The sequence below is a fragment of the Meles meles genome, chromosome 19, assembly GCF_922984935.1.
Source record: "Meles meles chromosome 19, mMelMel3.1 paternal haplotype, whole genome shotgun sequence".
NCBI lineage: Eukaryota > Metazoa > Chordata > Mammalia > Carnivora > Mustelidae > Meles > Meles meles.
Window position 1 is genome coordinate 53351714 of NC_060084.1, and position 22884 is coordinate 53374597.

The following is a 22884-nucleotide window of genomic DNA, read 5'->3' on the forward strand; positions in this document are numbered from 1 at the left end:
AAGCTCACTGCTCAATGTGGGGCTTAAACTCACAACCCTGAGACCAAAGGTCACATGCTCTACCCCCTGAGCCAGCCAGGTGCCCCAGGATGGTTTGGTTTGGTTTGGTTTCTTTTCTTTCTTTCTTTCTTTCTTTCTTTCTTTCTTTCTTTCTTTCTTTCTTTTTTGTAAGATTTTATTTATTTGAGAGACAGCATGAGAGAAAGAGAGAGAGAGAGCATGAGAGTGGGGAGGGTTAGAGGGAGAAGCAGACTCCCTGCTGAGTAGGAAGACCCATGTGGGACTCAATTCTGGAACTCCAGGATCATGACCTGAGCCGAAAGCAGTCGCTTAACCAACTGAGCCACCCAGGCTCCCCAGGACAGTTTCTTTGTAAAGGGAGGAGATAACGATAAAGTTTATGAGATAGTGAGAATGACCTAGTAGAAAGAAAACCTTAGGTTCATGTCTTTGGCAGAAAAGAAAAGGGATAATGCAGAAAGTTCGTTCTCTGGAATGTGAGGTAGAGAGGGATCGGAAGCAAACATGGGAGGGTAGCGGCTGGGATGAATGAGAACTCTTTACTCCCTACAACAGGTGCAGGTAGATTGGAAGGTTTGCGGCAGAGCAGGCTAAAAAACTCTGATGATTACCATTTCCCACTACAATATGAGACAACGGCATCAGCTCAGAGTGGGGACAAGGAGGGGAGAGGCAGGGTAAAAGCAGAGAGGAGAAAAGAAGAACTGAAATAGTTATTTCAAAACTTGAAGGGGAAAAAAAAAAGCAAAACTTGGAAGAGCAAATATGCTAGAGAAGCAGAGTAAGCCACCACAGAAGTACTGAGTTGCCATTTGAAATCTGGTAATAAATTCAGTTGTGCCCCTAATGGTTGTGACACTCACTAGGCAAGTCACTTCCCCTGCCAGAACTGAGGTTTCCTCTTCTTACCCCATAGCAAGTTTGTTGTAATTGGAGAATATAGAATGGAAAGTGACTGGCACATTCGAAGGGCTCACCAAACAGGAGCCCTCATAATCCACAGTAATAATGTGTGTGGTTTACAGGTCCTTTTATGCAAAGATTCCAGGGTGGGGTTCATGAATATGAATTATTAATAGCCATCCTGGATATTTCTTTTTTTTTCAAGATTTTATTTTATTTTTTTTAAAGATTTTATTTATTTATTTGACAGAGAGAGATCACAAGTAGGCAGAGAGGCAGGCAGAGAGAGAGAGAGAGAAGCAGGCTCCCTGCTGAGCAGAGAGCCCGATGCGGGACTCCATCCCAGGACCCTGAGATCATGACCTGAGCCGAAGGCAGCGGCTTAACCCACTGAGCCACCCAGGTGCCCCCGTCAAGATTTTATTTTTAAGTAATCTCTACACCCAATGTGGGGCTTGAACTTACAAGCCTGAGATCAAGAGTCGCATGCTCCGCCAACTGGGCCAGCCAGGCATCCAACCCACCCACCCTGGATATTTGATACAGCTAACAGATCACAAAATTTGTGAATGTGGCATGAGTCACACATTCTGGGTTGAATCTGGATGCAGTAGTTACAGATGTGACCTGGTCCAGATGAAGACACTACATTTATTTTATTTTTTTTTTTTTTTTGGTGGGGGGATTTGTGTTCTTTTTATTTTTTTAAGGGGGATTCTTATTTTTTACTTTTTTATTTTTTATTTTTATTTTTAAAAAATATTTTATTTATTTATTTGACAGACAGAGATCACAAGTAGGCAGAAAGACAGGCAGAGAGAGGAGGAAGCAGGGTCCCTGCTGAGGAGAGAACCCGATGAGGGGCTTGATCCCAGGACCCTGGGATCATGACCTGAGCTGAAAGCAGAGGTTTTAATCCACTGAGCCACCCAGGCACCCCTCTTTTTTTTTTTTAAAGGGGGATTCTTTTTTTTTTTTTAAGATTTTTATTTCTTTATTTGACAGAGATCACAGAGAGATCACAGGCAGAGAGGCAGGCAGAGAGAGGAGGGAAAGCAGGCTCCCTGCCGAGCAGAGAACCCAATGAGGGGCTCAATCCCAGGACCCTGGGATCATGACCTGAGCTGAAGGCAGAGGCTTTAACCCACTGAGCCACCCAGGCATCCCTAAAGGGGGAGTCTTATTCTTTCTTTTCTTTATCTGTTTTTTTTTTTATTATTAACATATACTATTTGTTTAAGGGGTACAGGTCTGTGATTCATCAGTCTTGCACAATTCACAGGGTTCACCACAACACATACCCTCCCCAATGTCCATCACCCAGCCACTCCATCCCTCCTACCCCTTCCACTCCAGCAACCCTGTTTGTTTCCTGAAATTAAAAATCTCTTAGGGTTTGTCTCCCTCTCTAGTTTCTTCTTGTTTCATTTTTCCCTTTCTTCCCCTATGATCCTCTGCCTTGTTTCTCAAATTCCAAATATCAGTGAGATCATATGATAATTGTCTTTCTTTGATTGACTTATTAGTTTAGCATAATACCCTCTAGTTCTATCCACATCATTGGAAATGGCAGGATTTCCTTTTTTTTTTTTTTTGGTTACATAATATTCCTGTGTGTGTGTGTGTGTGTGTGTGTATCTATATATATATATCACATCTTCTTTATCTATTCATCTGTTGATGGATGGGATTCTTATTCTTAAGAGCAAGGAAATCTATCCCAGAATCTCCCTCGGATATCTTCCCACATTATTGTCCAGGATTTAGTCATGTGCCCACTGTTAAACCAAGCCTTTGCAAAGCAAAGCAATTTCCGGTGAAACTAATCAGAATTAGCCTCCAGAGACTGAGAGAAGAACTCCTTTCCTGAAGGATGAGTAACTAAACAAAATTGTTTGGGCAGCAGAAGAGACTAGGGGAATGGACGCGAGGGGCAACTAGCAGTGTCTGCTTGTGTAACAGAGAAAACCAGATTAACCTGGGTCAAAGTCCTTCCTCTACCACTTACTACTGAAGTGACTTTGGGTAGTTTCTATAATTGCTCTGAACATCAGTTTATTCTTATGAAAACCAGAGATAACAAGCATTATAGCATTCTTATGTAGATCAAACTGGATCCTCATATATAGCAGTTAACACAGTGCATGGTCTTTGATAACAGATACTACTAACAAATTTGATCACTCTCATACTCTTTACCCCTTAGGACACTAATGCCATGCAATGGGTAAAAATTCTCCACATCCCACAGAAGAGTTCCATATCAGGCAATGAGAAACAGAAGGTTGAAAGTAGAGATAGGGCCCCCTTTGCTGACTTCTTCTAGCACAGAATCCACATGATGTAACAATGTTACTACATGCTAGATGTAACAAAGTTACTACTACATGTAATTGTTCAAGGCCCTTAATTATAAACTCAAACCAAACTCTGAAACCTTAACCTCAGTACTAAGCAAACAGCAGGCGAAAGGTTCTCATAGTGGGAGCTGGGAGTTTTGGAGAACCAGGGGCTGAAAGAGCTTGCCGAGCTTGCCAGCATCTATGCAGTGAATCATGGGTGAGAGTTGAACCTACTGACTCTGAGTCTAGTGTTTCCCTCCCAAGGCCATAATTGTCTACCAATCAATTTTTTCTTAACTGTACATCCTCAGCGTAGCTTTCTGCTAGTGAACAGGAGCCTTGTAACCCTCTTGTCTAAGCAATCAGCCTGATAGGTGGAATGCATCTGAATAATATGGGAATATGGAGAACTATCCTTTCCCAAAGTAAAAGCCAAGGGAGTGCCAATTTTATAACATGACTGGCCACAAGTTTTAGGAGAGTGGGCGTCCTGGTTAGAGTGGCATCTTAGTGGAGGTTGATGTTGACCATGAATAGGGATGTTGTTAAGATGGTTCCACAGATGAGACATGGCAATTGTTGAAATGTTTCAGGTGTGGGCAAGATGGAAAGCAACATCTCCAACCCTATGGACGGACCTGAAGAGATGCCCCAAGAGTCTGTTCGCTACACAGTTCTATGGATTCTGTCACTGGTGGTGCTTGTGATCACCTCTGTCCTTGGGATCTTGGGCAACGGGCTTGTGATCTGGGTGGCTGGATTCCAGATGGCACGCACAGTCAGCATCATCTGTTACCTGAACCTCGCCTTAGCCGACTTCTCCTTTACTGCTACCCTACCATTCCTCATTGTCTCAAAGGCCATGAGAGAACAGTGGCCTTTTGGATCATTCCTATGCAAGGTGGTTCACATTGTGGTGGACATAAACCTGTTTGGGAGTGTCCTCATTGCTTGCATTGCCCTGGACTGCTGTATTTGTGCCCTGCATCCAGTCTGGGCCCAGAACCACTGTACTGTAAGTCTGGCTACAAAAGTGATCATCAGACCGTGGATTCTTGCCCTAATCCTCACCTTGCCAGCTTTCATCTTCTTGACTACAGTAAATGATGGAACAGGGAGTATATACTGTAGTTTCAACTTTGCACCCTGGGGCAACAGTACTGAAGAGAGGACAAAGTTGACTGTCTCCATATTCAGGGCCAGCGGGATCATCTGGTTTATCATTGGCTTCAGCATGCCGATGCCCATCATTGCTATATGCTATGGGCTCATTGCTGCCAAGATATGCAAAAGCATGATTAAATCTAGCTGTCCCTTATGGGTCGTTACTGCTGTTGTGGCTTCCTTCTTTCTCTGTTGGTTCCCCTTTCAACTGGTTGCCCTTTCAAGCACAGTCTGGTTCAAAGAAATATTCTTGGAGGGTAAGTACAAAATTCTTCATGTCTTTGTTAATCCAACAAGCTCCCTGGCCCTCTTCGACAGCTGCCTCAACCCAATGCTCTACGTCTTTGCGGACCAAGACTTCCAAAAGAGATTGATCCACTCCCTACCTGCCAGTCTGGAGAGAGCCCTTAGTGAGGATGTAACCCAGTGATACAAGAACTAAATCTGCTTTACCACCCATAGAAGCAGAGTTAAAGGCAATGTGAGGAGGCTGGAGGACATTTTTGAGCTCTGCATGCTCTTAACCCTGCTCCCATTTCAGTTTCATCTTAGTGTGGGTCATACTAAGATGTTCATCAGGAAAAATACGTTGGTGTCCCTGATTTGGGGGAAAAAGTGCCGTAAGGTGTCATTTTAATTTTGGATGTCAGCGTCTACCTGGGATAAAGTGAAAGTTGCCAAAGAGTACAAGGGAAGAGAAAAGAAAGTGTTGGGGAATTTGTAAAGTTTAGATGACAGAGTATATAGTAAGGGGAAAACCTTAGTTATTTTACCATTAAAAGTTTGCTTAAGTTTTTTTAAAGCTATTTTTAATCAGATTACAGAAATTTCTTTTTTTTAAAGAACACTTTTAAAAAATATATTTTATTTATTTGACAGAGAGAAATCACAACTAGGCAGAGAGGCAGGCAGAGAGAGAGAGAAGGAAGCAGGCTCCCTGCAGAGCAGAGAGCCCGACGTGGGGCTCCATCCCAGGACCCTGGGATCATGACCTGAGCTGAAGGCAGAGGCTTTAACCCACTGAGCCATCCAGGCGCCCCTACAGAAATTTCTTTGTATTCACAGTTTACTAAGAGTTTTCTTTTTAATATCATGAATGGCTATTGGATTGTACGACATGTATTTATACATACATAAAGATGATCATATTAGTTTTATTCTTTCATTTATATCATCATACATTACACTGATTAATTTCTGCACACCAAACTACCCTTGAAGCCCCAGAATAAATGACATTTGGTCATGATGTATTTTGTCTACTGATAAGGTAGCTCGCTAGATTTGTTTAGAACCTCTACATTTATGTATATGTAAAGATGGGTCTATTATTACTTTAATTTCCTCTAATGTTGTCAGCTTTTACATCGAACTACTGATGGCCTCCTAAACAGGCCTGGGAAGTGATACCTCTGATTCTTTTCTTTCATAAATGTTTAGAATTTCACCAGTGAAGCTAGTTGGTCTTGGGTTTTCTTTTTGGGAAGGCTTTTAGTAATGAGTTCAATTTCTTTAATAGTTATGGGACTATTCAGATTTTTGATTTCCTCCTCTGTCAGTTTTGGTAAACTGTGACTTCCAAGGAATTTAGCCATTTCATCCAAACTGTCAGATTTATTGTCATGAATCATTATGATAACTGAGTGTAGTACTTGGTATGGTTTCCTTCAGATGAGAAAGTAAGCTTTCTGAAGGCAGGGATTTTGGTCCATGTTGTTCACTGATGGATCCCCAAGCCCTATGTATAAAATAGTGTCTATTGTATAATAGACAACAAATACTGGATTAATGAATCAATAGATAACAGTGTCATCCAGGTGTCAAATAAGAACTTTAATGTGTAGCTGAAATGCTCTCTCGCCCTCATTTCATGAACTGGGAGCGCACAGTTGATTCTCACTGCAGTTTACAATATTTACAAATTCCCATGTGGTTTACATTTTCATGAACACCTCTGGTTTTCAGTTTCTGCTTCAAGTAAAGCATTCTGGCTAACTGTTGTCTGGTGCTTTTGTTTTGAAGTCAGTCCACAATAGTACTTAGCTGCTTTTTTTTTTCCTTCTTTCTGCAAACATCATGCACAAATTATCTGTTACTATGTAATATACTTTCCTGATGCATTGCCAAAAGAACTCAAACTAAATATTAGATAATCTTGTTATCACAAATTCCTCACTCTTTCTTCTGCTTTACTGTCATCCTTTCTCCCCTTCCCTCAAGTGACCCCTGAAGTTTTACATTTCCAGTGCACAGCAATGTACCCACTTCATTTGCATTTTTGACTCCTAGAAATGCTTTTTAGTTCCCAAGAAATGTCCAACTAAAGTGTGGCCATAGAAAAGAAGAAACAAGTAAGAAATGCAAGAGTGCAAAGCCAGGAGCCATAAAGGATGGTGTACATCATCTCAACAGAACCAGCACTTCCAAAGTGGCTAATTAACAGTGCTTCACTGTGAAACACTAATTGACAGTCAGGGCCATGAATTCTTACGATTCCTGCTCACTGGTCTTGGTTATTCACAACAGAACAGTGCCTGCTATATCCTCTCTATTTTTCTGTCCTTCATTGTAAGTCTTCATTGTGTGTGCCCAGTTCCTATCGCACCATATGGGTTGGGTCTCTGGAAGTTAGGGATTCTTTTAACTTATGGAATGTTTTCACAAAGAAACATTTATAAACCTCACTGAATCTAAAACTCCAAAACAAGACATTGGGGCTATCACTCTTGGGAAGGATAGGATTACTTCTGTTTGGAAGAGTATACAGAGGGGACAAAGAGGTAGGATGTGGTAGAGACTGCCAACTTCCTACCCAATATTCATCCCCCTCCATTACAAAAAGTAGGTGGATATTCATCTACCTAAAATAATACTTTTTGCAGCCATCCTTTCAACTAGGTGAAATTCTAGCAATTCTTAGCAATAACAGGTCAGTTATATCAGCACGTAAAGAGCTTCCTCATTCTTTTTCATGCTTGCATGGTATTCCACTGGCTTGCTGTAACAAAACATTTAAGCAGTTACATATTAATGACCATTTAAATTGTTTCTAATCATTTCTCTGGCTTTTGGCTAAATTGGTTTTTTTGTTGTTGTTTTGTTTTATTTTATTTTTTTAAAAGATTTCATTTATTTATTGGACAGAGAAAGAGAAAGAGCATAGGCAGGGGGAGCAGGAGAGGGATCAGCAGACTCCCTGCTGAGCAGGGAGCCTGATGTGAGCTTGATCCCAGGACCCTGGGATCATGACCTGAGCTGAGGGCAGATGCTTAACTGACAGTTCAGAAATACATAACCATGTAGTAAAATTATGAAGGAAAGTGATGAATTGACTGCCATAATCAAGATAGTGATTCATTTAAATCATTTAAAAAAAATCATTTAAATCATTTAAAAAAAAGATTCATTTATTTAGAGAGAGAGGCGGGCAGAGAAAGGGGGGGAGGGAGAGGGATAAGAGTCTCAAGCTGACTCTCTGCTGAGGGTGGAGCCCAGCCTAGGGCTTGAACTCAACGCCCTGAGATCATGACCCCAGGCTGATGCTTAACTCGCTGAGTCGTGCAGGTGTCCCTAATCTTCATGTTTACCATTTAATCATTTTTCCCTTAGATTTGTTATAGCCCACGTTTTGTTTTTTTTTTTTTTTTTTAATAGTTCTGTGAAGTTCAGGCTCCTTTCCCTCATACCAGGAAAACTTCATAGTTTCTGGATTTCAGCTGCTTCAAGTAGGGCAACCCATTCAAAGAGGCACCGAAGTCCTCTAAATTTGCTTTTATCAGGACAGGGAGAGCTGAAGGGCCAAAAGGAAGCAGCAGGAAACAATCTGGTACGGCTGGCTTTGGTGTCCTACTTGTCTCAAGAGCTAAAGAAAACAAACTTAGAAATCGAGCTCCACCCTGTGGCTGTCAGGACACAAAGCAAGGAAATGGGAGTGTGACCTTCCTCCTTGGCTGTTCGTCACTGGGGGCGATCCTCTAGGAGAACCAGATTCTCTCCTTCACAAGTTCTCCCAGAGTGATTTTTTTTTTTTTGAGGGGAGGGGCAGGCAGAGACAGGGAGACTCTTAATCAGGCCCCAAGCCCAGTGCAAAGCCCGACGTGGTGCTAGATCTCACAACCCTGAGATCATGACCTGAGAGGAAATCAAGAATCAGCCCTCAACCAACTGAGCCACCGGGTCCCCCCTCCCCTGCCCAGAGTGAATTTCTAAGTGCATCTGAACAAGGAAATCTGTTTTCTAATGCAGGAATTTCCCTCATTCCAGAATGTACGTTCCACAGATAGGAGAGTGGGAATCTCTCCTGTATCTCATCCCACCCTAAGGTCTTAGATAAACTTGCTAGTAGATAAAAGAGAACCTGTGTGAGTGTCTCATAATCTTGAGACACTGAAGATTGAGCAACTGTGTTTTTTCCTCACGTTCCCATCTCATGGCTCTCCCAGCCCCAAATACCATCTAGGTAACTGTTTCCCAAGTGTGAACCTATCACCAATGCTATTAGGCAGAATCACTTGGGAAGGTATTTTTTTTAATATGGGTCTGGTCACTGCAGCATCAAGCCATCATGGATTAACAAAGTCTGGTGCAGAATGCAGGAATCCATATTTATTCACAAAGCTCTGTGGTAACTGTGATGTGCAATCAGATTCTTCTGGTGATTAGCAGTTGCATAAATGCTCTCTTTACAGGAGAACACAGCAAGAACTAATACCAGATCTTGCAAACACAGATATATACACACCCAAGAACAAACGGTCTTCTTATGGGGCTGGAGAGGAAGCTATTAGGAGAGAAATGTGTGGGCAGTTCAGTTGGCAAAATACATCTTGACAGAAAGGTCACTGCCCCAGTATCTTGTTCAGGGCCCTCTGGAGCTGATTTTGTCCTGAAGTGGCAGATGTGGGTAGGTGAAGCTGTCAATATTCTACTCTTCTAAAAGGAGAGGCTCTCAGGAACAGCTAACAGAATTACTATTTAATCAGGGGCGCCTGGGTGGCTCAGTTGTTAGGCGTCTACCTTCAGCTCGGGCCTGGGACCTGGGATCGAGCCCGGCATCGGGCTCCCTGCTCGGTGGGAAGCCTGCTTCTCCCTCTCCAACCGCCCCCTGCTTCTTCTGTTCCCTCTCTCCCTGTCTCTCTCTCTCTCTGTCAACTAAATGAATAGATGAAATCTTAAAAAAAAAATAAATAAAAGAATTACTAATTAATCAGAAAGACATCTTCCCTACCCCTTCCAACTCCAAATTCTCAGCCTCCACAATCATGAGTCGATACCTCATAATAAATCACATACCCACACCTACACAACCTATTAGTTCTGTTTCTTTGGAGAACCCAAATATATTAAAAAATTATTGTCAATTGTAATGATATGGTTGCTATAGTTTTAAAAAATCCTTATTAGTTACAGATACAAACTATTTAAGGGGGAAATGACATGACATGATTTTTTAAAAAAGATTTTATTTCAGGGGCGCCTGGGTGGCTCAGTGGGTTAAAAGCCTCTGCCTTCGGCTCAGATCATGATCCCAGGGTCCTGGGATAGAGCCCCACATCGGGCTCTTTGCTCAGCAGGGAGCCTGCCCCCCCCCCCGCCTTTCTGCCTACTTGTGATCTCTGTCAAATAAATAAATAAAATCTTTTTTTTTAAGATTTTATTTATTAATTTTGACAGAGAGAGATCACAAGTAGGCAGAGAGGCAGGCAGAGAGAGTGAGAGGGAAGCAGGCTCCCTTCAGTGCAGAGAGCCCGATGTGGGACTCGATCCCAGGACCCTGAGATCATGACCTGAGCCGAAGGCAGTGGCCCAAACCACCGAGCCACCCAGGCGCCCCAATAAATAAAATCTTAAAAAAAAAAAGATTTTACTTGAGAGACACAGAGGGACAGAAAATGAGCATGAGCAGGGGAAAGAGCAGAGAGAGAGGGAGAAGCAGACTCCCTGCTGAGCAGGGAGCCTGGCATAAGGACTCCAGGACTCTAGGGTCATGACCTGAGCCAAAGGCAAGGTCTTAATGGGCTGAACATATGATATTTGATTACAAATATTCCCCAGGGGAAAAAAGGAAGGAAAGGAAATCAGTGAGAGATCATCAAAATGTTTTCAATTTTTGAAGCTTTCTTTTCTTGTACATGTTTTCATGTACAAATTTAAAGTCTTTTTTAAAAATCACTCTGTGGGGCACCTGGGTGGTTCCATTGGTTGGACATCTGCATTCGGCTTGGGTCATGGTCCCAGGGTCCTGGGACCAAGCCCTGCATCGGGCTCCCTGCTCATTGGGAAGCCTGCTTTCTCCCTCTCCCACTCCCTCTGCTTGTGTTCCCTCTCTTACTGTGTCTCTCTTTGTCAAATAAATAAAATCTTAAAAAAATAATAATAAACTTAAATGAAAAATTAAATAAAAAATCACTCTATGACCCAACCAAACCATGCCTAGATATACGCCCTGCCAACAAACATGCACCTGTGCCCACTAGGATGCATAGATGATATGTGAGGGAAAAACAGCTGGACAGCAGAGCGTGCCCAAGATTATAAAATACTTACATATTTTATAATAGCCCCAAACTGGAAACAAACCAAATGTCCATCTTCAGTAGGATAAACAACGGCAGTCTATTCCTAAAATTCACTACTCTACAAAAAGAACAGTTGAAGTAGCCCATGACACGGATCAATCTTAAGATCATCATGTTAAGTGATAAAGTTACATATATTAGAATAGATTTGTTATATTCTGTTTACGTAGTTTTCCAACAGGCAGTTAAACTACACTACTTAGGTATACATACTTAGGTTTAATTTTAGAAGGCAGGGGATTTGGGTGCCGGGGTGGCTCAGATGCTTAAGTGGCAGACTTTGGCTTGGGTGGTGATCTTGGGGTTCTGGGATTGAGCCCCATGTTGGGCTCGGGGAGTTTGCTTATACCTCTCCCCCATCCCTCCACCTACTTGTGCTCAGTCTCGCTCTCAGATATATAAAATCTTTAAAAAAAAAAAAAAGGCAAGGGATTTATTACATAAAAGCCAAGGGGAGTGATCACATCTAGGAGGAGAGAGCAGGTTTGATCTGAAACGTATACAAGGTTGGCTGGCAAGCTTCTGGGGTTCCTTAAGTTTTTAGATCTTGACTTATGTGGGGGCACATAGGTGTTTGTTTTGTAAGAATGAGACAAGCCGTACACTTGTTTTACTCACTTTTCTGCACCTTTGGTATCCTTCACAATAAGGTTATTAGAAACAAACAAACAAACAGGGCGCCTGGGTGGCTCAGAGCGTTAAGCTTCTGCTTTCAGCTCAGGTCATGATCTCAGGGTCCTGGGATCGAGCCCCGCATCGGGCTTTCTGCTCGGCGGGGAGCCTGCTTCCTCCTCTCTCTCTGCCTGCTGCTCTGCCTACTTGTGATCTCTCTCTCTGTCAACTAAATAAATAAAATCTTAAAAAAAAATCAATTCCTCTCATGTCCATTCCCCTTTACACTAAAGAAGCCTCTTGGTTTCTGGAATCCAGGCAGCCTGAAGTACAGCATCCTACTCATATCAGAGCTGTATAACCTAAAACTGGGCTTATTAGAAGAGCGAAATCTGGGGGATCAAAGGCCAGCAAAAGCAAAACAAACTCAGGTTTGATCTGGGCTTGATGCTATTGGTGTTACTGTATTTGTTCAAGAGCTAATGAAAACCTGAGTTAGAACACAACTCCCACCTAGTGGTTGCTTGGAGCCAAGACACAATAAAGAAAATGGAAGTTTTGCTGAGTCTCACTTCTTCATGCCCACTGGGAGAGGCTCAGAACTTGCTTACTTCCCTGTCAGCTTCTCTGGAGTAAGTTTTCTGGGGCTCCCCGAACAAACAACCTTTCAAGAAATCCAGGATATCCTCATTCATCCTAATGTCTGTTCCAGACACTGGAGCTCATCTCACCCCTCACTGACTAGACTGCCGAAAATAGGTTATGGATGTTTTACATTGTTTGTCCTCATATCCCCAGCCTCACCTCCCTGCCTCCCCCAAATCCTGTCTATGATGGTATTTCCACAAAACTGGTCTCCACAGTGGCCACAAGAGAACCAGCCAGGTAAGCAGTTAACACAGATCAGAGAACTACGTACTCTGTTATTGAGCCGTACAAAATGAGGAAATCTTGCCATTTGCAACAACATGGATGGATCTTGAAGGCATTATGCAAAGTGAAATAAATCAGCGGAGGACAAGACTTGATCCCAGGACTCTGGGACCATGACTGGGCCTAAGGCAGACACTTAACAAACTGAGCCACCCAGGCACCGTGTACCTACTGCTTTTTTTTTTTTTTAAGATTTTGTTCATTTATTTGACAGAGAGAGAGACAGCAAGAGAGGGAACACAAACACGGGGAGTGGGAGAAGGAGAAGAAGGCTTCCTGCTAAGTAGGGAGCCCAATGCAGGGCTCAATCCCAGGACTCCGGGATCATGACCTGAGCCAAAGGCAGAGACCTAACAGCTGAGCCACCCAGCCACCCTCCATACCTGCTGCTTTAAAACAAAAGCCTGGTTTTAAATGATTTGTCATGTAGAAATTTGCAGTGAAGCAAAAATGAAGCCAAATTATTTCTTACTGTTCCAAAATCTCACTATGCAATTCTCTGAAGTATTTGGCTAATATAAGGATGGTCTGACTATATTGTCAGACACCTCATGAAATCCCTTCAATGATAAAAACAATGGAAAGACACTGAAATGCCTGACACTGAAATGAAATTTTATTGTTCATAAACCAAGTACTGATTACCAAGTACTTGAGTTAGACCCTTTTTGTCAATTACGTATCACAGTCAAAACAAAGTGATGTTGATGTTTATTCTCGTATTAAGTACTTTCTGAAAGTGTAATATTTCATACACATAATATGTATGTAAGATAGAAAACAAAATTAGTGAGGACTCCCATCCACCACTAGGCTTCAGAGAGGCAAGTTATACTATCGGCGCTGTGAAAGCCTTTTCTTTGCCTTTTCTGACCAAATTCCCCTTTCACACCATCCCCCTACCATGTTGGATATTGAGTCTCAGGATATCAAAAGAACCTGCTTCTCCATTAGGCATCCCTTTCTCCTTGTTTTTTGATGTTATACTGTGATTATGTTGGAGAATACCCTTGTTCTTAGCATTTACACACTGCAGAGGCATCACGTCTGAAACTTACTCTCAAACGGCTCAAAAAAATAATATGTATGTGTATATACATGGAGAGAGAGAATATAATAAAGCAATTGCAGTAAAACGTTAACATCTGGGGAATCTGCATGAAAAGTCCTTTGTAAGGAGCACCTGAGTGGCTCAGTCGGTGAAGCAGCCGACTCTTGATTTTGGCTCAGGTCATGATCTCAGGGCTGTAAGACTGAGTCCCCAGTCCCAAGTTGGGCTCTGAGCTGGGCGTGGAAAGAGGATCCTCTTTCCCTCTCCCTCTGGCCCTCCCTCTGATCACTCACCCACTCTCTCTCTCTCTAAAAATATTTTTTTTAAGTTCTTTATAACTATTCTTGCATTTTATGGCAATCAGAGTTATTCTTTAGTGTAAATTCTCTAATATCACATGCTTCCAACTTTCAATAAAAGATTTTTCTCACTTTTATTACTCTTCTATGATTAACGCTGGAGTAAACTCTTTGATACATCTGAAATTTGTTTCTCAAGGAAAATATTGCTACATTCCTTCTCAGTATATAATTTCTTTCCCCTATGGGTTTCTGTGTGAAAACTTTTGCACATTTGTGGAATTCAGTTTCTCTCCTGTATGCCTTCTCCTGATGAAGGATCACACTGCAAGTTATTACTGAAGATTTTTGTTGTATTTATCTTCAGTACTAGATTTCTCTCTTTTTTTTTTAAGATTTTATTTGTTATTTGGCAGAGAGAGACACAGCGAGGAGAGGGAACACAGCAGGGGAGTGGGAGAGGGAGAAGCAGGCTTCCCACTAAGCAGCGAGCCCTATGTGGGGCTCGATCCCAGGACCCTGGGACCATGACTCGAGCCGAAGGCAGATGCTCAACGACTGAGCCAACCAGGCGCCCCTAGATTTCTCATTTTAATTCTCAGTGAAATTAAACATCTGAGTGGAAGCTTTTCTTATGAATCACCATAAGAACTGTCTCCCATACGCCTGCTATCTCGTGTTGGAATGACGTCCTTTAACGCTTTTTTATTTTCACCATATCCACCTTATCCATCTGATTTCTCTACTATATGACATTTTTGGTGTCTCCTGAGGTGTGACTTGACACCCAAGGATTTCACACATTCACTGCATTGTAGGATCTCTCTCCTGTATGTGTTCTTTGATGTCACTTAGACAAGGCTTCCAGGAGAAAGCTTTCTCATTTTTTTTTTTTTAAAGATTTTACTTATTTGACAGAGAGAGACAGCAAGAAAGGGAACATAAGCAGGGGGAGTGGGAGAGGGAGAAACAAGCTTCCTGCTAAGCAGGGAGCCCCACGCGGGGTTTGATCCCAGGACCCCAGGATCATAACCTAAGCCGAAGGCAGGCGTTTAACAGCTGAGCCACCCAGGCACCCCAGTCCCCCACATTTACTACATACAAAGGGCTTTTCTCCTGTATGGTGTATGATGAGTGGGGACTTATGGCTAAAGGTTTTCTGTCAATCGTTGCATTCACATGATTTTTCTCCTGTATGGGTTCTTTAATGTATGGGGAGTTGTGATTTCTGTGAGAAAAATTTCCCACAACTCACTGCATCCATAGGGTTTCTCTCCTGTGTGTGTTCTCTGGTGTATAATGAGTGGCGATTTGGTGCTAAAGGCTTTCCAATTTACCATATCGGAAAGGCTTCCCCCTAGTATGAACTCTGATGTAAAATGCATTCTGACTGCTGCACAAAAGCTTTCTGACATCGACTGCATTTATAAGGTTTCTCCCCCTATGAATTTTCTGTTGTAAAGCAAACTCTGACCTCTGGATGAAAGCCCTCCGACATTCTTTACATGAAAGGGGTTTTTCTCCAGGGTGAGTTCCTTGGTGTTCAAGGAGCTGTGACCTTGGATGAAAGCTTTTGACACTGACTTCATTCACTGGGCTTTTCTCCTGTATGTGTTTTATGATGTAAAGTGAGACTAAACTTCAGAGAGAAAGTTCTTCCACACTCCTTACATCCATAGGGTCTCGCACCTGTATGAATTCTCTCACACTTAATGAATGCGGCTTACTAATGAAAGTTTTCCGACATTCATTACATTCATAGGGTTTCTCTCCGGCGTGAGTTCTCTGATGGAAAATCGTACTAGATTTGTCGGGAGAGGCTTTCCGACACTCACTGCATTCATAGGGTTTCTCTCCTGTGTGGCACTTCTGGTGTAAAGTGAGCTGAGACTTACTACTAAAAGCCTGTGGACATTCTCTGCACTCATAAGGCTTCTCTCCTGTGTGAGTGCTTCGAAGGAAAATAAGCTCTGTCTTTGGAATAAAAGTTTTCAGACGCTCATTGCATTCACATATTTTCTGTCCTGCGTGAATTCTCTGGTGTACCATGAACGGTGATTTCCAGGAGAAAAATTTTCTGCATTCACTGTATTCACAGGGATTCTCTCCTGGGTGACTTTTTGGTGTAGAAGAAGTTGTGACATATGGTTAAAAGACCTTTGACACTCACTACATTTATAAAATCTCATTTCTATATGACTCATATTCAGGCACAATGTCTTACTGACAGCTTCTCCACAATCATATTCACAGCAATCCCAGAGTGAGTGTTTTTTTTTTTTTTAAGATTTTATTCACTTATTTGACAGACAAGGAGGAAGAGAGGCAGGCAGAGACAGAAGAGGAAGCAGGCTCCCTGCTGAGCAGAGAGCCAGATGGGGGCTCGATCCCAGGACCCTTAGATCATGACCTGAGCTGAAGGCATAGGCTTTAACCCACTGAGCCACCCAGGCGCCCCCCAGAGTGAGTGTTTTTGTGCCTAGTGTGGAAAAATAACTTTTCAGCTTTTTTACTTATATAATTTCCGTTCTGGAAAAATAAATCTAAATTACGTTTCCATAAAAAAATAAAATAATAAAAAAATTAAAAAAAATAAATTACGTTTCCAAGTTTTTCCATTTGAATCAAACTGCTCAAAGTCTTTTCTCAGGTGAAATATTTTGTTGAGTACATCACATTCCTGGTGCCTCTCTGGGGGATCCAGCCTGTTAGAGTTTTCCTGGAGCCAATCTGTATCATCACCAACGTGCCGGGTATCTTCTAGGATGGAGACAAATGAATGTGCCTGTGATTAGGTACTAGAAGGGGCCAACTTTCATAACAAGGGTCAAGGGATCAAGGAAAGAAATGGTGTTCTGAAGTGAATACAAGTTAGAGGCATCCACTAGAAGGAGAAGAGAAAATAGAAGGGAAGCAGAGGGACATAAAAGTCGTGGTTAAGGGAAAAGTCCATGTGTATCTGGAAGCTTAATTCTGACCATAGGTGAGATGCTGAGGAGGAGGAAGGCAACGTGAGCAGTGTTGGTAAAGAAGAGTGAAGATGCTTCGAAGAGAGACTAACCAAGAAAGCTGGTGCTGGTAAAGTTCCAGATCTGACAGAGTGCAAAGACATAAAGGGCCTATCTCCTTTTATTTTTTTTTAAGTTTATTTATTTTTTAGTAACCCCTTCCCCCAAAGTAGGGCTTAAACTCATGACTCCAAGATCAAGAGCTACATGCTCTACTGACAGAGCCAGCCAGGTGCCCCAAGAGTTTAAGGGTTTTTTAAGTTGTGCTCTCAAAACAACGTATCAAAGGTTCTAGCTCCTTCGGCTTTCACTCATGGACCCAGCTTTTACCCAGTCACTGAGATGGCCCTTACTGCTCATTCTTCCCTCTACAATCCATGACTCCCTGCTCCAGATGGAGGACGGCTGCAAGTCTGGAAGCCTAACGATCTGCCTGTGGATAAACATGCCACCAAGAGCTTGGTCTTTGGAACCTCTGAAGAAGTTGGAAGGGATTATTTCAAGTTAGCACTTCAGCAAAGTGCAGAACTTTCATTTGGGGGGGTGAGAGCAAGAACATTTCTCCAGGTTCAGACAGACACAAAAGTTCTACCATCTATAAATCCGAAGTCCAAAGACGTTAAACATTCAGAAAACTTATAAATTCCAGCAGTTAAGAAAGGAATGGCAATAGGCTGCGGGTTCATCAAGGGTCCTTACTCACAGACACGAGGTTACTATAATTTTCTACCATTACATCCCAGTGTAGGTTCTTCTGAAGAGCACCTAGTAGCTGCCACTCCCCTGATGTGAGGTCCACAACCACATCCCTAAATGCCAGTGTTCACTGTAACTGCATATTCTTGTTTCAGGGGACTTTTCACGCAGCGACATGGAAAAAATGCATATGAATTTATTATGATCATGTTCACGATACATTATATATCCAAGGGTTGGTGAATCTAGTTTTGCCTTTGCAGAAGAAACTTAAAAACTCATTAAACGTATTCTGCCATTCAAAAATCAACTAATATAATCACTAGGTTGACAGGATCAAGAATAAACACATTGTCATGTCGATGGATGTAACACAGGTCAAAACTACTAAATGGTTCATTAAGATTTGTACATTTCATTGTATATAAATTTTACATCAAAATAAATAAAAGCACCATAAATAAATATTAAACCCCAAGTTAATGATAAACATGCTGGAGTATTTTGGGAGTGGTTTGCTAATGTTTGTGATTTACTTCGAAATACATCAAAAAACAAGGGAGAATGGGATGCCTAAATGGAGAGGCAGGTTCTTTTGATATCCTGAGACTCAATATCCAACATGGCAGGGTGATGGTTTCCTCATAACAAAAATAAACAATTCTTGGGACACTAGCTCAGGTCCTACAACTCAGCTTGATTCTGACATTATCTACCTGCAGATAGCATCGGATTCCACCATTTAAGGGTTCAGTCCCACAAGACTGCCCTTCCCCTCTCCCGTTTCAGATGCCAGTCACAAGTCCAGATTGTCACTTGTACTTCTGATCGACGGGCTATCAATCAGAGGTTCCCACAATTTCCTCCTCAGGTTCAATTAATTTGTTAGAGTAGCTCAAAGAACTCAGAGAAACATTTTACTTTCTAGATTAGCAGTTTACTGTAAAAGGAACACAGGAACAGCCAGACAGAAGAGATGTGTAGGGCCAGGTACGGGGAAAGGGCAGGGGCTTCCATGCACTCTCCAGGTGCACTACTCTCCCCAATCTCCGCTTGTTCACCAAACTGGAAGCTGTCCGAACACCGTCCTTATGGGTTTTTATGGACGCTTCACTGCACAGGCATGACTGACTAAATCACTGGCCATAGGCAATTGATTCAACCTCTTGCCCTTTTCCCACTGTCTTATGTCAAGTGGTGTGACTGCAAGTTCCAAACCTCTAATCACATGGTTGGTTCTCCTGGCAACCAGCCCTCATCCTTGGATGCTTCCAAAAGTCATTGTTCACATCACAAAAGATACTGTTATCACTCTCAACATTTAGAAAATTTCAAGGATTTTGGGAGCTGTGAGCCAGGAACTGTGGACAGGACCAAATATAGATGAGAGATGTATTTTGGTTGTCTGAATGACCAAATGTATATTTCTTATGAATCACAGTATCACATAGGTGATAAAGCATGTGCAGTAAAATGTTAATTACAAAATCTAGTTGTTGGTATACAAACGCTCACTGTAAAATTTTTTCAACTTTTCTGTATATCTGAGATTTTTGACAACAAAAAAAATCAGGAAAACACTAGGAAAAAAGCATATAATAAAATTTAACACCCTTGAGGAGCCTGGGTGGCTCAATTGGTTAACTAGCTGCCTTCGGCTTAGGTCATGATCCCAGGGTCTTGGGATCGAGCCCCCCCATCAGGCTCCCTGCTCTGCAGAGAGTCTGCTTCTCCTTCTCCCTCTGCCTGCCTCTACCTACTTGTGTTCTCTATTTCTCTGTCAAATAAAAAAATAAAATCTTTATTTAAAGATTTTATTATTTTAAAGATAAAAAGAAAGAAAGAAAGAATACTTGAAAAAATTTGCAAGACCTCAATACTTAAAACCACCAAACTCTACTGAAACACGTTTCAGAAAACATGAAAAAAAACAAGAAAATGCCATGTTCCTGGATTAGAAAATTCCATGATATAAGGGCACTGGGTGGCACAATTGGTTGAGTGTCTGACTCTTAGTTTTAGCTCAGGTCATGATCTCATGGGTCACGGGATCAAGGGCTTTCTTGGGCTCTGCACTCAGCAAGGAGTCTGCTTGAGACTCTCTCCCTCTGCTCCTCTCCTCACTTGTGCACATGTGCTCATTCTTCCTCACTCCCTCTTTCTAAATAAACAAATTTTTAAAATCTTAAAAAAGAAAATTTCACAGTATAAAAATGTTGATTATCCCCCAAATTGATAGACCCAAGCAACTGGACAAAACCAATATCCTAGGGGCTGTTTTGTGGAAACTGACAGGTTGATTCTAAAATTTATAAGAAAATACTAAGGGCCAAAGCAAGAAAGCAATCTGGAGAAGGGCCTGAAAGACACCAAGAATGTTAGCAAGAAAAAACAGTGAGAAGGCAGCTGCAGTGGTCCAAGTGACCTATGATGATGGCTCTGACTAGGCTCTGACTGTGACAAAGAAGAATGACAGATCTGAAGTCTACTGTGTGAACAGAGCCAACAGGATTTGCCCTCAGAGGATGGCAAAAGAGAGATTGATAAAAGCCTAAGAAAGGGAGACATGCCCATTGGCTTCTGTATTGTCTACAGCTGCTGAGAAGTTTGCTGACCCCTCATATGAGAAACTAGGAGAAGCTATTAACTAAAAGAGGGAAACTATGGAAGGAATAGGTTTCGCGTGAGATTAGGAGCTTGGTTTGAGAAATGATTAGCTGGACATATCTGTAGAGATGTGTACCTTAGAGATGTCAGGGAGTCGGTAGGATATAGGAGGCAATGCTTAGGGGAGAAGTGCAGGCTAGAGATATAAAGAGGAAGCGTCACCACACGAGGGCACCTTAAACTGCGAACTGGATGAGAACACTACAAATACAACAGAGGCAAGGAACAAGCCCTGAGATACTGTGGGGATTAAGATAATAGGACGGGAGACAACACAAATTACAAAAAGAAGTTGAGCCCAACAAGCAGCCAATAAGGCAGAAAATCCAGAGAGCATGGCATTCTGAACACCAAATGACAACAGTATTTTAAGGAAGAAGAACCGACAATGCCGGATCCTGCTGAAAGGTCAAATAAAAACTGAGCGTGGGATTTAACAACATGAAGTCACTGGTGATCCCGATAAAAACCAGTTTTGGAGGAAGGAGGAGATTAAAAGCAACTGGAGTGGGTTCAATTCAGAAAGGGAGGAGGGACTGGTGATACTGATTTCGGGCAACTCTTTTGGTTATTGAGGAAGACCTTGTGCCTAAGTGCCAGAAAGCATTTACTGACTGTGAGGAACAGTCTTAATGGAAAAGGTATTTTAGGCAGAAAATGTACTTCATAAAAATGCCCGTTTCTCTTTTGATTATGGCTGCCATTGGCACCAGAGGAAAACTGTCAACTCCACTTTGAACCTCATGGTTCACATAGCAATGTTTTGACGTTAAACACTTGGAATGACCCGCCATCTGTACATGCACCCATGCTCCACCTGGCTGCATCTCAATCTTCTTTCTGTGCCTTTTTCCCACCTGACTTCTATCGTTTGTGTAGTGTTGTTCTTCATTATGAACATTCTAGAAATGTCTTCAAATCTTTTGGAAATACGGCTCACCTGTGATTTGGTCACTTTCAGCTGCTCTTGGAAAATGGCCAGTGACTCCAACATCTTCTGAAATGACTTTTCCAGCTCTTCTCTGAGTCTTGATAAGAGGTCTCGAGTCAAGAGAACCATCACCAGTAAGACACTGCTTGTTCAGGAACCTCTACCTCCTCACATTATGGAATCTTTGTGTTCCCGGAGAGTGAGAGCTGTGGGTTTAAGGAGAGTATTTACTTTAGAAGGCATATCAACCACAGACCCTGAATCTCTGCTTTTATTGCAGAGGACCTACCCTCACATAGAACTCCAGGATGGGCCTTCTGTTGACTCTGATTAGCCTTCTGGGAAGAAAAGTAACATTGAGTTTGACACCTTAAGCGGTTAGTTAGAACACCTTAAGGTTCTAGAAATACAATGTCCAAGACAGAGATGCTCTTAATATTCATAATACATCCTACACATACTTATGAACTGATAACTTCCCTAGTTATTGTTATTGGACTTGAGCGCTTGGACCCAGCAATGGTGGAAATGAGGATGGACCCTGGGATCATGACCTAAGCCGAAGGTAGCCGCTTAACTGACTGAGTCACCTAGGTGCCCCTGGACCCAAAATTTAAAAGCACATGCAAGGCTTTACTGGGACTTATGGTCAAGCACCAGGGAGGCAGCACATAGGAAGGAATCCTTATGCTGATTCCCTGAGGAGAAGTTAGGGAAAGTTTTTTAGAAACTTTGGTGGGAAAAGAGTGACGCATCAGCATGGAGAGGCAGAGATTTATTTAAATCTGCACACTTAAAGGTCATGCGTCTTCATGTGTTGCACGTCTAACACGTTAGATCTCCACCCACCCACCAAATGATTTTTAGTTTTATAATGAGGGTAAAAGGCAGTGAAAGGTCAAATTTGGTAGCCGTTGTGTCTCAGACTAGTTTGAACTGATCTGGGCTTGTTATTTGGCTGGTGCTTTGCTCTGCAAGAAAAGTGTTAACAGTCAGCAAGGACTTTCCCAGGTACATAGGAGCTGTTTTTGAGTTTTTAAAGATTTTTTTTTTTTTTTTACAGACAGGGATCACAAGTAGGCAGAGAGGCAGGCAGAGAGAGAGAGGAGGAAGCAGGCTCCCTGCTGAGGGGAGAGCCCAATGTGGGGCTTGATCCCAGGACCCTGGGATCATGACCTGAGCCGAAGGCAGAGGATTTAGCCTACTGAGCCACCCAGGTGCCCCTGTTTTTGAGTTTTTTATTATATATTAAAATCTGCAACTTTAAAAGTGTAGTCTATTGGGAAACATATAACTGGCAGAAGCTGAGTTTTGAGAACAGAAAAAGAAAGAAAAGAAATTACAGGGAAATCTCATAAATGAACACCAATGATACTATGCAAAGGAATAGTAAGTCAAATTCAGCAATGCAGAGAAAAGCTAATTTAGGATGTCATCACCGGTTTTATACCAGGAGTACACAGCTGATTTATTTTTATTGTTTTAAAGCTTTATTTCATTTATTTTTTATTAATCATTTTTATTTATATTATTATTGTTATATATTACTTATTATATATAATATAAAATATCTTATATATTTTATTTATTTATTTAAAGATTTATTTGAGAGAGAGAGCAGGGGGAGGCGAGGAAGGAGAGGGAGAGACAATCTCAAGCAAACTCGGCACTGGGCCTGA

General features: G+C 42.0%; 1 protein-coding gene across 1 annotated transcript; it reads left to right on the forward strand.

Annotated features, from left to right (window-relative positions):
* The first annotated feature begins 3870 nt into the window (after positions 1-3870).
* LOC123931326 (N-formyl peptide receptor 2-like) lies at positions 3871-4860 on the forward strand. The gene has a single exon (XM_045988312.1). It carries the CDS (start codon positions 3871-3873, stop codon positions 4858-4860), a length of 990 nt encoding a protein of 329 aa, XP_045844268.1.
* Positions 4861-22884: the final 18024 nt, after the last annotated feature.

What these genes read in the sequence shown, in the direction of transcription:
- LOC123931326 (XM_045988312.1), top strand. Translation starts at nt 3,871, where the DNA reads ATGGAAAGCAACATCTCCAACCCTATGGACGGACCTGAAGAGATGCCC.